The 15,358-nt window shown below is 32.7% G+C and overlaps 1 protein-coding gene across 1 annotated transcript; it reads right to left on the bottom strand.

Moving 5' to 3' along the window:
- Positions 1-11,045: 11,045 nt before the first annotated feature.
- On the bottom strand, positions 11,046-12,076 carry LOC143590843 (nudix hydrolase 17, mitochondrial-like). Its single transcript, XM_077071200.1, has 4 exons — positions 11,889-12,076; positions 11,571-11,682; positions 11,248-11,460; positions 11,046-11,162 (listed from the first exon to the last, which is right to left on the bottom strand). Exons 1-4 carry the CDS (start codon positions 11,981-11,983, stop codon positions 11,046-11,048), a joined length of 537 nt encoding a protein of 178 aa, XP_076927315.1. The 5' UTR covers positions 11,984-12,076.
- Between the last annotated feature and the right edge of the window lie 3,282 nt (positions 12,077-15,358).

Raw genomic sequence — 15,358 nt, 5'->3', positions numbered from 1 at the left:
GAAAAACCCACCATTTTGTCTTATTATGTTTATTATGTTTTTTTTTCTTTTCTTTTCTTTTTTTTTTGTTATTTATTGTTATTTATAATTATTTTTATTAATATTATTTTATTTATGAATAACATATTACCATTTGGAATTCGGCAAAGGGCGCTTTGTAGCAGGACTTATCTGGGAAAATTGACATTGCGAGGCGACCTTCCAATTTATTGGTTGATGCCGTTATGGACAACTTGATAAGTTACAGTGACTACTTTGGGAAAACTAACAGTGTCAAACGAACCCTTTCTTGGATGCTTTCGGTATCGGCATCTCAAATCCGGATCTTTGATGTCTTCAAACTCCAGCTGTCTTGACCTTCGGCCACCACCGACAACGGTAGTTGTGTTCACTCAACGCATATCAGTCGTCACTAAGCTTAAGCTTAGGCTTGTTATTACTTTAATGTTTAGTTGTGGGTATTGTAAGTTGATCATCTTGTGTATGCTAAAAGATTTATCGGCTTATATAAACACAGACATATATATAGTAGACGTGCGATATAAGAATTCATTGCTCCGACATGACCATCACCTGATCGAGATATTGGTTTGATGAGTTTGAATCTCTCGGATCCGCGGTATCCGCTAACGGCAGCGATAACCGGAGCCCATACTTTGGACAGAGAAGCGGAAATTCGGTCATTGCTCCAACATAACGAGCAACGGATTGAGATATTATCCCAGACTTACCTAAACCGGTTTACATGTATGATGACGTTGATTTAGGTTCGGTGTTGACGCTGACATTAACACGTTTACTTACAGCTTTCGTTATCGCCGGCATAATACACAATGAAAGCACAAACTCAAACAACAATCCATACAACAACAATGCTATTGTATGGATTGTTGTTTGAGTTTGTGCCTTCATTGTGTATTATGCCAGAGGTAACGAAAGCTTTAAGCAAACGTCTTAATGTCATCGTCAACATCGAACCTAAACCCACGCCAGCATACGTGCCAACCTGTTCAGGTAAGTCCTAACTAATATCTCAATCCGTTGCTCGTTATGTTGGAGCAATGACCGAATTCCACTTATCTGTCCAAAGTATTGGCTCCGGTTATCGCTGCCGTTAGCGGATACCGCGGATCCGAGAGATTCAAACTAATATCTCGATCTGGTGCTGGTTATGTCCGAGCAATGAATTCTTATACCGCACATCTACTATATATATGTATGTGTATATATAAGCCGATAATTCTTTTAGCATACGCGACATGATCAACTTACAATAACCACAACTAAACATTAAAGCAATAAAAAGCCTAAGCTTAAGCTTAGTGACAACTGATATGTGTTTGAGTCAACACAACTGTGGTTGTCAGTGGTGACCGACGGTCAAGACAGTTGGAGTTCGAAGAAATCGAAGAACCAGATTTGAGATGTCGATAACGAAAGCAGGCAAGAAATTGAAAGTTCGTTTGGAAATGCCAGTTTTCCCAAGTAAACCCCTACAACTAATTTCAAGATGTCAATAACGAAACCAGCCAATAAATTGAAAGTTTGTTTCGCACTGTCAATTTTCCCAAATAAGCCATGCAACTGAACAACCGTTGTCGAATTTCGAATAATAATATATTATTGATAAGTAAATAATATTAATAATAATAAACATAAATAACATTAATAATAACAATAGAAAAGAAAAGAAAGAAAAAAAAAAGAAAAAAATCATAACAAGACAAAACTTGTGGACTTTTCTAGAAAAACCCAACACCCACCCAACATAACCCGCACCTGTTTGATAGAATATAATATAACCTAAATAATATAATATAACATAATATAATATGATATAACATAATAAAATATAATATAATATAATAATAACATATTTTTATGTTATGATATTATATTATATTATACATTACACTGTAAGAATGTATCTCCGAACGTCTTGCGCCGGCGCCTGACACCCGCATCTGAACTTCTAGTGTACATCAGGTACCTAATAATAAAAATATTTTAATACTAATAATAATATAAAAATTATTATTTTAATAATAACAATTATATGTCTAGAATAATACTATTTTAATAATCATAATAATAATATTTTAATAAATACAATAATAATATTTTATTTTATTAACAATAAAATTTTAATACCAATAACATTTTAATAATAATATTAATATTTTAAAAGAAATAATGTAATAAAAGTTTAAACAATAACGGTAACAGTACGAGAAACCTAGTTTAAGCGGCCCGACGAACTAGCGTTACTGTAAAACATATACGTGGTGTCTATATAGTAAGTAGGCATTGTGTAATATAACGGTTGGTGGCTAAAAATATAGTTTACTTTTTCAAAAGTCAAATAACAAAACTAAACCAGTCATCAAATATCTGTCCTAACATGTACAACTACGTCCTAACATGAACTAAATAAAGATAAAACGAAACCTGGTTTAAGTCTGAATGATCGTTAGCGGCGTACCCCGGCTCCTCCTCGTCCGACTCCGAAAATAAATGGTTGTTGTTGGTTGAATGGAGAGGGCGAGGGTGAGGTAGAAAAAAAAAGAAGAAAAAAGGATGGACAGGGAGGGAAGGGAGCCGGGCTCCAATATATACAAACCCAATACGTCACGTATAGACCTATACGCGGCGTATAGTGTACGATCTGACAGTATCATATACTATACGCCGCGTATAGACCTATACGCGACGTATTAAGGGGGCGAAGGTGTCCCCGGCAGGACCCTTATGATAACCCTCCTTTTACGCCAAAAATAGTACATGCATGTTGAAAATCGTAAAAACTAAGAATAGATCCAATCACAAATTTTTATTAAAAAAACGTCAGGCCTTGTCGGGTATCGCGGCTAGATTTTTCGGGCAGACAAACCATGGGCCTTAAGTGAAGGCCCAGAACAGCATGTATTGGGCTGAAGGCGGGGACCAAGGGGCCAGGGCAATTTTTATATAACTTTTGTTTTACTCATGTACCATTTAACGAACGTAACCGGAATTACCAATTTACGTCAAGTTACCGCCTCAATAATCACGACTGACAATGATTAGGTTTTAACACCACCCAGTTTTACCAACCAAAAAAATTTTAACTATTTTATTTTTATATAATTTAGTCTTTTATATATGTTAATTTGACAAAGTTATTTTTGGGTAACGTTCAGGTTTTACAAACGGTGTCTATGCCGTAACGAATGTAACTGACACTGATTGGATTCACGTCGAATCACCATCGTAAATCTTGAGTTTTACAAACGTTCGATTTTACTAACCGAATAAATATGTTATTTTTTTCTATAATATGCTATATATATGTATATTTATATATAAGAGTCACTACTTTTTTTATTACTATATATTAAAATTGAAAGTTGGTGACACAAAGCTTCCATTGATTCAAGTGGCGAACCAACTTTCAGGTTTTACTGATCATTTTGTTGTAGTTCCGATACTGTAACGAACGCTGCTGAAATCAAACGACTACAACACACTAGGACCAAAAACGCCCGGGTTGTATAAACACCTGGATTTTACCAACCAAATAAACAGTGTTTTAAATATTTATCTAGGTTTTAACGCTTGAGTTTACCAACGTTGTTTACACCATAACGAATGCCAGGAAGAATTCGAGTCGACTCGCCGTAGCGACACTTGATTTTTATCCACCAGAGTTTTACCAACGCACGCGCTTCAAAGCTCGGATTTTACAAACAGAATAAACATCGTTTTAAATCTTTTATTTTTTTATATGTTAACCCGACGAATATATTTTTTTGGGTTTAGCTATGATACCATTAGGAACGTAACTAATATCGATCGAGTACGTGTTAACTCGACTCGACAACACTCAAGTTTTATTAACCGGATAAAAATAGTATTCAACATGTTTAAAAAAAAGATTATACGAGTGCTGATTCTTTTTTTTAAATTGTTAATTGGATAATTTTTTTTTGAGTTTAGTTATGGCAATGTGACGAATGTAGTCCATAACAACCGAATTCGTGTTGACTTGCCGCTACAATGCCCGGGTTTTACTGACTAAATTCTCCGTGCAACCCATGAGGGAAAATCCGCGATTACTGTTACGGCCCTTTTAATATGTTAATTTTTTATTTTATAAGTTATACGAGCATCGCTACTATTTCCTGCTTTAACAACATAGTTTTGTTTTTTTATTAATTTAATGTTATATTTTAACGAACCTAACTCATACCAAATCCACATTAGTGTACCGCCGTAATGCAACAGGTAGTTAATGCGTAAAACTCATTTGTCTAGAATGGATGTCGACAACTTGTATGCTAGCTAACAATTAAACACATACACTAGTGACTAACGTCTAGATCATTTTATTTCGCGCACTCTCTCAAAATTCTTCAAAGTAGATACACGTAAAACTCATTGTCTAAAATGGATGTCGACAAGTTATTTAATAACAATAAAATATTACAAGTTAATTCATAAAGAACTATTACGTACTTTTAAATTTTTAATATTATCTCAAATGAATAGTTATTGAACTTTTAGCTCCAATGCATAATACTTTATCTTTCGGCATTTTCAAACAGCCTCAGTCAGAGACAAATATATGGAAGAATATTTAAATACAAGCAACAAATATTACAGAAAACATAATTAAAGTTATGGGCCGTTTATTATGAGGGGCTGTTTGGTAGCCTCGAGACTACCTCTTAATGGCTCATAACCTCTTAATAATTAAAAGGTAGCCTTAAGTCTGAATGGTTAAGATATTATCTCTTAATGGTTATCTCTTAACCATTCAGATGTTATGAGCCATTAAGAGATAGCTTCTTAATGGTTGTAAAGAGGCTACCAAATTCATTGATAGTATTCAGGATATCACAAAACGTAGCTATGGAAAGGGAAAACTGGATGAAACTTACGAAATTGGAGGAACTTATGAGTTACAAATGCATGCGGCTTTAAGCTGAATAATGTGCAAAAAGCAAAATTATGAAAAACTCTTCTAAAATCTAAACCTGAGATGGAGAGTTTCTTCTATTTAAATTATTAAAAGGGCAAATACCAACTAAAAAAAATACTTTAACAAGAAAAACCAATAAGTATAATGGTTTTTTTATGATATAGGGGAAGTTAACGTAAAAATTAAATTAACGTACTAATTATAAAAATCAAGTAGTGTAATTATGTATACAATATAGAGTAATTATATTATAGTGTAATTACACTATGATGTAATTACATAATTACACTACTTGTATATATAATTACACTATTCGATTCTCACAGTTAGCAGGTTAATTTAATTTGTATTTGATCCGAACTCTTATGATATTTGAATTAATTATTAAAGTGAATACACTATTTTTCTGGACTCTTAGGAGGTAACGAATCAAAATTAGGGCTGTCACGAACCGAGCCGAACCAAACGCAGACATGCTCATACTTGGTTTGGTTTGAAAGCGAGCCGAACAGAGCGGATTGAATTTACGAAAACGAGCGATATTTTTATGCTTGAACCTGGTTTGGTTTGAAACTGAGCACCTTGGCTTTGCTTGATTTTGTATAAAGTTTTCAATTTTAAATTTCCAAAACTTCAAAATATTATTAACTCAAGACCTTCAACTCTAAATTGTCTAAATTTCTAACTTTAAATGTATAAAACTCAAAGTTAACAACAAAACATATATAAAACGAACGGCTATAGTTTAAATTTGAACTTTGAATTCAATACAAAAGAGAGAAATTTTAGTAAGTTAAAAAAAATAGTTTATATATATATATATATATATATATATGGTATGGTTAAAATAAAAACCCACTTGAGTTGTGAAAACTCTAGAAACTCATTCTCAACCACATGCTTTTAATTAAAGTTTGAAACTTTTGGTCAACAATTAAAGTTAATAAAAAATGTAAATATAAATATAGTATTTTCTCTCTCCTGAAAACATAGATAAAAATTAGTAAAAAAATGTTAAAAAATAACAAATCAATTTTTTTTTTAGTTTTCGATGTTTTGTATTAAATGTTACAACATATATTACGTGTGTAAAAAAAACCGATGTTACATAGGGTTTTCACGGGTTTTCATAACTCAAGTGGGTTTTCATTCTATACTTCCCATACATATATATATATATATATATATATATATATATAGGATTAGGTTCATTTCAGAATTGTTTTCATTCTATATATATAAGATTAGGTTCATTTCAGAAGTGTTTTTATTGCGAGAAGTGCGAGAAGAGATTCTAACCAATCACATAATTTCTTTTTTATTTTCTGATTACTTATATGCAAGGGTATATTAATGAAACATAAAGCATTTTGTTTTGTAACTCATGCTCATTAATGGTTTAATAATTAATGATAAGTTATTAGCAAATGATAAGTTACAAACTATTATTATTTTTCATTTCATATAAAATTTGAACAATTGGATTCTATTTGATCTAAAATCATTTTATTCTAAAAATGGCTAATTATTATTATTATTATTATTATTATTATTATTATTATCATCATCATCATCATCATCATCATCATCATCATCTAATGTAATGTAGATATAGCTACATAATGTGATGTAAGCACACTTTAAAATGTTGTGTAGTTATAATTAGTGTAGTGTAGACGTATCTAATGAAATGTAGGCAAAACTAATGTGGTGTAGGTACACTTTCAACTGTTGTGTAGCTATATCTAATGTAGTGTAGACACACTTTTAATGTTGTAGTCATAATTAATGTAGCGTTGACATATCTAATTTAGTGTAGGCATATCTAATGTAGTATAAACAAAACTAATTTTCTGTAGGTAAAACTAACATAGTGTAGGCAATACTAATGTTAGGTAGACATATCTAATGTAGTGTAGAGAAAACTAATGTTGTGTATGTACACTTTTAAATGGTTGTGTAGTCATAACTAGCGTAGCGTAGACATATCTAATGTAGTGTAGGCAAAAAAAATGTAGTGTATAACACTTTCGAATGTTGTGTAGTTATAACTAATGTAGTATCTAATATAGTGTAGGCAAAACTAATGCTGTGTAGGAATCAGTTTGTTTATATAATTGTTGACAGAACAAATAAAAGTAGGCTTACTTCAATACATTGTATGTACTATATAAACAAATCCGTAGTATACATTGTAATGTTGCAAAATTTATGTGTTTTATGAACAAATTCTAAAAACAACTAAACAACTTACACAACCATAAAAAAGAAATATCATAATTTTAATGAAAAATAAAATAGTATTAATCTTCTAATGAGCATTAAATGGGCACAAAAATGTTGGGTTTTAACAAGATTATCAAAGTGATAAAACATTAATTTTACAAAAAATGCAGCGGATAAATGTTTTAAATCTTGTTAGTTTATAGTGTATAAAACCAATTTTATACATGCAAAACCCAAACCCGGATCCATATACGAAATACATACTATCAAACACATGCATGTCACTATAAGTTCATGCATGTTAAACTACCTTTCAAGTAAACCAAAAACCGGGTGAAGAAAGAGTGATTGAAAGGCAAGAACTTGAACATGGAAGCTCCTCAAGCTAGCATACCCCAAGCCTCCGACAATACACCTTTGTTTAGCTAGGATTCACTTGAAAAACCAACTTCTCCTTGAAGTTCTTCCTTGTGGCCGAAAATAGGAGAGAAAAGGAAGAGAGGAATGTTTTGTTACTTGCAAAAAATTGTAAGAATGAATGAAAGAGAGTTAGGGAGTTAATTGAAGCACCACCCATGGCACCCACTCACATCCAATGCATGTCTTCACTAAAGAAAACATAATAATATAAAATAAAAGGTGTAAGAGAGTAAAGGGGGGGGGGGGACCCTCTAACCCATTTCAAATTATATATATATTTTTGTCTTTAAATAAGTTTTATATCATAAAACTCACATTGTGTTATTTCCCAAAATAAATATAACACAATATAGGTAACATGCTTGATAACCATTATTCACATATTGTTATTTAACCATATTAAATAACACTATGGAATGCTCTCTCTCAAAGTATAAATCATCCATATGATTTATTTATTTCACAAGTACAATGTATTTAGAAACCCCTTTCCAAATAACTCAAGTGTTAATATTTGTTTGTTATGATCATATCATATATAAACAAATATTATTGGTGTTTGTCTAGCTTGTTATTGGGTATGACCCGACTAGGATCATAACGTACTAGCCATATCAATAATGATATGTGTCTTGGGCAGACCGAGTCCAACAAAACAAACAACCACTTAAAGCATTAAAATCTAGATTAATAAGACATACACCACAAAAGACGCATCTAACCTTTTTATGTCATAAATATGTGTTTTTAATATTTATAATATAAACCACTGATTAAACACAATCAATGGTTCAAATTCATTTCTCACGCTTCTCGCCATAATATCACTTCTCGCATGATCCTTTCCAAATATATATATATATATATATATATATATATATATATATATAGAAAGGAGTTCAAATAAAAATAAGGAGTTTCTTACGAATGATAAAAACCAATAGATTTTTTGACATGTGTCATTACAACATATGGTGAAAGAACAATTCTAGGAAACTATGTCGATTATAATGGTGAAAGAGTAATTATAGAAAACTATGTCGGTTTTTAGTAATTTTAAATCTCAACCATTGATTAACATGATCCAATGGTTATGATTTATTCATAGTTTTCTTAGGAAACTACTTGTTTTTAAAATAACCCTCCCCTATATATATATAATATATATATATACACATAAAATTTATAAAACTAATAAATAAGAATAATTTGAGCAAAACGAACTGAATCAAACCGAGCGAGGCTTTGCTCGTGATTGGCTTGCTTTTAAACCGAACCGAGCCAAACAGCTCACTTCCAAACCGAGTCAAAATTAAACGAGCATTTTTCAAGCAATTTCGAGCGAGCGACGAACGAGCATTGAGCGACGAGTAATCTGGACATCCCTAATCAAAATCTATCATAATTCATAACTTTCATTTCACACGTGGTTGGAAAACTCATATTATCAAATGAAAAATCAAGTTATTCTTCATTAAAATTATTTTTTTCCTAAAAATATACAACTTTTTTTTTGTCTCAATGATGATAATCCGAAGGAGCTCACCTTTTTTTCTTCAACGCACTATTTTATATAATGAAATTCTTACGGAATTTTTGCGATATGAGAATCTTTAAACTATAGTCCCTGGTTTCGCATTTCAAAGGCAAGAATTTCTTGTTTGTATAAATTATATCTTCTCAATGTGTTTCGTATCATAAGGGTCATTAAGCGCATAGATTACTAGCTAATCCAGCTCACTACTTTAGCCTTAGAAAAAGTTGCATCGTTAACTCGTGGATCGTTTGAATTAATCAACATGTAAATCCAAGGATGTTAAAACATTGAAGTTTTATAAAGTTATCCTTTGGCTTTTCCTTGAGCTCTGTCCAAGTCCCAATCAAACTTGCCTAGCTAACAATAATGTTTATTGAATATTTTCTAGTGGTTTGAGCTTGAATATTTCTCGAGTCAAGCATAATGTGGCACGGTATATCAAATGTTGAATGGCGCACTGCCCATTTGTGCTGACTAGTTACTACATTCTCATCCAGGAGAGCCTCAACAATTAAGTAAAGAGGTGCAACATAGGTTCTTTGGAACTCTAGAGCTGTGTACCACTGGCCGGGACATGATAAAGCGAAACTAGTGATCCATATCAATAAGCATGACATAATGGTTGACCTCATGACATTAAGCTTGGATGAAAACCCGTTGAATTAGTAAACTGAGTTCGATATCAATCAGTTCATGAATCGGGTTGGTATTGTAATGTTTACACCACCCAAGATGTTGTAGTCTACAAGTCCACATCTCACATTAGACAACTGTTTTAACGTGTATAGGCAAAGTATCATGTGGAAGAAGATGAGTGAGCGGCTACCATTATGCGCGGAAATAAATCGTGACAAGTAGTGGACGACCACTTCCAATCAAGCGACGACTTGGTAGTTGGTGATATATATGACCTCACCTCACATTTAGTTTTTAGTTAACAGTTCCATCCCACCACATCTACCTATAATAATTATGTTATATTCCCTTTCATTTTTAACAGATGTGATGTTTCAAGTTTTCTATTGAGTAATGATTCAACTCACTTTGTCAGGTTGTATAAAATTATTAGTAGGATAATTAGGCTAATTTCCATGCATAATACTATATTATATTGTTTTAAGTTGGATCAATTGAATCTAGTCGTTTTTCCAAACGACAGAAAGACATACATGTAACATGTAACATGATGCATATGGTTATCAACCTATGTAGATTCATTGGTTGATAAACTTTTCATTTATTAAATTAAAAATAGTATTGTTTATATAGAAATGAAAGACAAACAGAAACAAGCCATGCCGTCAGGCCATTTTGAATAGAAAAACAAAATTGTTTTATAACATGAATATGTATGATCCTTTGGAAACGAGTAAGTAGCTCCACAGTCTCGGATTAATTGATTCGGGTTGATTGATTGATAAAACAGATAAAGTAAGTAAATGAGTACATCTACATGCCTAAGTACCTAACACAATTACACCCTAACTTAAAATTGAACAAAAGACAGCCTACGTACACATAACATGACCAAATGGCAAATACAACATGATAACAAACATCAGGCACTTAATCATACTTCCATTGATCATGAACCATGTTATCCAGATCTACGAAAAAATTGGTGACATGCATGCGGATCAACCCGACGCACCAAAGTTCTTCAGCTTTAAAGGGCATGCAATGTTTCCCAAGGCCTCATGTTACAAAAAACCATAACAAGGTTATGGAAAAAAAAGGAATAACTTGTAACACGAGCCGGGCTATACATACCATGTGTCTTTGATCTTCTTTGGTTCCTTAAAAATTGCTAGTTCTTGTGATCATAACCAAAGGCTGTCCTCTGATCAAAAAGTGCAACCTTCAACTTCAAGTATCATTTATATACAAATCAGGTTCCTTTAATCAAACAGTTAGTTCATCCAACTTATTCATGGTTGACTCGAGTCGGGCTACTAGCAAGTCAAGTGCTTCTCTCATCCAACTATACTGGCAAGATTCTTTAGCTTTAGCTGCACTCACCTGAACAACAATTCAAAGATTTGTAAGCACAAAACTTTTATTAACCAACTTTGAAAGCTCGAAACTTTTCGGGTTTTAAACCTACCCAATATCTTTGGCGAATGTCTTTCTCGGGCCATTGGTCAAGTTCTATATCCACATATAAAGGGAACATATGACCTTCATAGTATGCATCATTGCCTTTGCTCTTAAAACACCATTTACCCAATTTTCCTCCAACCTTTCCCGATACTCCGGCTTCTTCGAATGTTTCTCGCTGAGCCGCGTCTTCGATTTCTTCATCCAATTCCCAACCACCCTGTTAAAGATTTCATCATGTATTAGTAATACATTTTGTAACAAAATTTATATAAAACAATTAAATTAAGAAACATATATTAAATTCAAAATAAATAATAATTAATTTACCTTAGGGAATAAAACACCTTTGCCTTTTCTTTGAGTAGTTATCACAAGCACCTCAAGTGCATCTTCTATGCTTGATGCCTTTATGCTACTTTTCAATCTGTAAGGTATGCATCTGCACCATATTTACATTAATTATTAAATACTTATTTTTATTAAAAAAAAAACATTTGTTTTACTCAATTGATTTTAGTTTTGTCCACTAATTCCCCCTAAATTAGATCAATTTCACGAATTACTTAAAACCCACAAAATTCACAACAAACCCACTTCAAATTATTCATTTTTGGTCCAGAAAACCTAAAATCAAAAGAAACTAACCCGACGACAACACGTTGAAGGCCGTTGTAACGCTGCAGCTGCCGGCCGGTACGGGCCGGAGCGGGAGTCGGAGGAACAACTAACATGCCCACCATCTTTTCTTCAAATTAAAATATTAATAGCAGAGAACAAAAACTTAATTATAAATCTCTGTTGAAACACAAACACAAACACAAACACAAGATCTCAATTGGTGTGGAGTTGATAAAGGTGAGAGCCAGAGGACACATATATAGATCTAGATAGACGAGAAAGTGGGCCCGGCTTGTAAAGGGTATAAATGGAAATAACAAAGAAATGGAGAAATTAAATTAAAGCTGACGTGGCTGACCGACACGCGTCGGTGGGAAGTTAAGTGGCACTGACACGTGGAGCCGACTAATAATCATTGATATTTGATGTACTCGCAGTAATTTGCCAAGCAGCTAAATTAATCCATAGATTTATATCATGATTACCGGCTTCCAGATACCAACTCATTGCATGACAATGACATATGATAAACATTGCTAAGAGCCCAATATATATTGATGACAAAATTGGTTTTTGGACATAATTCTCAACGCATTGCTTATATCTACATACGTAAATGCTTGAGTTTAATATGGCATGAAATAAGAAAAAGAAAACCTTCACATGGTTCATGATGTATGGGTCACTATTTCCCGTGGTTTGATACGTTAAATTGTTAAGTCAGGTCGGGTCATAATATTATATAAAGTAAGATATTATAATGAAAGTACATATCTAGAGAACATATTAACTTTTTAGTAATAAGGTGTTTGGGATTGCTTATATTGTGAGAGGAAAAGTTTCATAAATTACAATGTTGTATAACTTATTAACTTAATGAAAAGTTATAAGGAGGCAAAATAAGGAATCCTAAACACCCCCAAAGAATTCGTAGTGAACTGATATACTTGAAATCTATGATTGAATCAGGAACAAAATAATACACAAACAATCGTATGTTAAACTTTTGAATTTGATTAACATATGATCATACATAACTATGGCGGTGCTCAGAATATTAAAGTGACAAATCCCTTCAAGCAAATAGCTTCTTCCATAAAATAATATAATCTGACTCAGCTGTAGACAAAGCCACAACATGTTGTAGTGTAGGTAGTGCAACCTTCAAACTCACCATACTCCTCATAATCAAAAAGACATAATCTATAATGGACCAACCCTTGGCAAGATCTTTAGCAAAATCAACATCAACATAGCTAAGTGCCACTTATTCACTATCATAGCTTTTACCAAAAATCAACCCGTAATCCTTGTGCCATTAAGATATATCAGCATCCATTTAGTAGCCTCCCAATGGCTTTCACCCGTTAGGAAGATATCTGCTTACAAGACTTGTAACATATCCAATGAACACCCAGAATCCATAATCCATTCGCCTTTAACTTCACCTCTAAATACCATCATGATATCAACAGTGTCATAACCTTCAAGATATTCTTCAGGAGATGAATTTTGATTTTTTTTCCCACCATTATCACCCTTATTCTTTCTATTTTCTGGTTAGTCTTTCTATAATGTCAGTTTGAATTACAGGTATAACACTTTCTTTTAAATTTGATCTGGAACGGCTAGACATCTTGGATTTAAGGGTTCTTTGATCAAATATTCCTCTAACATTTAGACCACTTATTGATCATCAGTGACATCATTCTCCTTTTGTACTCCTTAGAGTTGATGGTGGCCATGACTACCACACCTCGACTAAAAGCGGCGGAACATGTCGGGGCACAACAGATTGCACATGAACACATGACACTATTAAAGTGACAATAATTAAACATTTCATTTCATAAATACAAGTTACAACTTGTTCGAGCACACAAATACAACCAAACAAAGATAACAATACAACAAAGTAAATTGCCTAATTAAAAATACCCTAAAGGTATAACTAGATGATAAGTCTTCATTCTTCATTTAGCCTATAATTAAACATGTAGCATTGTATAAAAATAAAATTTTTCAACTCAAAGTTTGGTGAGCAATTCACTAGCTTTTGCGTGTGTGTATGAGACCAAAATACAAAATTCATATGTGGTAACTTAAGATAAAATCACAACAATTGCACTATATAAATTATAAGTAAATGAGGCTCCTTTCTAACTCGGTAACAACCAAATTACAAAGAGGATGTAAATGAGGCCTCATTCTATTTGGCATGAAACCGAAATAGTTAGGGGGCATATGATCATACTTATTCAGGCACAACAACAACAAAATAAACACTTAGTCCATATAAGGTATATAACAACAATCGAGCAAGTTCATCTAAGTAACACATAATCTAGAATTGTGGTTGAGGATCTAAGTCTTAAAGCATTTAGTATTTTAATATTGCTATACAAACTACCTCTAAAATATAAAACGAAAAAGCGGAGTGAAACTACTCACTTGGAAAGATGAAACTGGAAGGACTTAGAATGTCTTTAAAAAGACGATTTGGAAAGGCTTGGTTTAGCATCCCCGCGCTAGAAAGCAAAGGCTTGGATTAATAATGGCCTTTGGGAAATTTAAAGTAAAATAAAATGACAAAAACAAATTAAATAAACAAGATTTTGGTTTAAATGTTTTAGGATTTTAGGTTAAAAGGGTAAAACTTAAGTGTTGAGAATAAACGACTTGTAAACTAAAATGAAATCGAGTCTTGGTGTTTTTATCTATTGATTTTACTCAATCTTGGTTCAGTTGACATGAGGGGATTGGTTTAATGCACAAGTGCACAACCCCTTGTTAGATAAACACCAAAACGGGATTTTAACGAGTGTTCGGTTTAGTCGGTTCGGGTCTTGATATGTCATCAAGTCCGAACCCGACATTTCCAAGTGATAAATAATATGAGATAACTCATAAAAATCAATAGGGTTAACCAAGTTAGAAGTTTTATTGAGAAAAACTCCAAACGTTAACGTTAAGCGAGTGTTTGGTTTTATCGGCTTAAGCTTGATATTAGACCAAGTTCAATACGACATGCCAAAATTTCGAGAAGATATTATCAAATAAGTTTAGAACAGATACTTAAAGGAAAACATGAGATTCGGTGGCTTGAAACACAACTAGTATGTTTAAGCGAGTGAACTCGGTTTAGATCGGTTTGTTTGGTTTGGTTAGCCCAAGACTTGGTATGAGACCAAGTTTGGTTCCAACACTACCATATTATAACAACAAGTACAAAATATTAAAAAGTCATATTCAAAACCGAACCAGAAAGTTATAAACGAGTAAGATCCCAAAACAGACCAAAATAGCCTTAATATACAAATGCTTGCCTTATGATGGCACAAACACCTTAATCAACCAACGTTGAAGAAGGGAAAGAAAGAAACAAAGTATAATAACAAAAACAAACAGAAAAACATGAGTTTTAATTACCCAAATCCGATTAAAAGCAAGTTAAGCTTCTGTTCGACTTTAAAAAGTCAAACTGTCAAGAACTAGGG

This window comes from Bidens hawaiensis, unplaced genomic scaffold, assembly GCF_021521415.1.
Source record: "Bidens hawaiensis isolate Kalapana, Puna unplaced genomic scaffold, B.hawaiensis_p1.1 tig00039021_1, whole genome shotgun sequence".
Lineage (NCBI taxonomy): Eukaryota > Viridiplantae > Streptophyta > Magnoliopsida > Asterales > Asteraceae > Bidens > Bidens hawaiensis.
Note: the sequence above shows the minus strand (reverse complement) of the source record. Positions and strands in the feature narration are given on the sequence as shown.

Excerpts from the sequence above, each read along its gene's own strand:
- LOC143590843 (XM_077071200.1), bottom strand. The coding sequence starts at position 11,983 with ATGGTGGGCATGTTAGTTGTTCCTCCGACTCCCGCTCCGGCCCGTACC. Across the intron at positions 11,683-11,888 it reads CTTCAACGTGTTGTCGTCGG|ATGCATACCTTACAGATTGA; the intron begins GTTAGTTTCTTT and ends AATATGGTGCAG. Across the intron at positions 11,461-11,570 it reads AAGGTGTTTTATTCCCTAAG|GGTGGTTGGGAATTGGATGA; the intron begins GTAAATTAATTA and ends AATCTTTAACAG.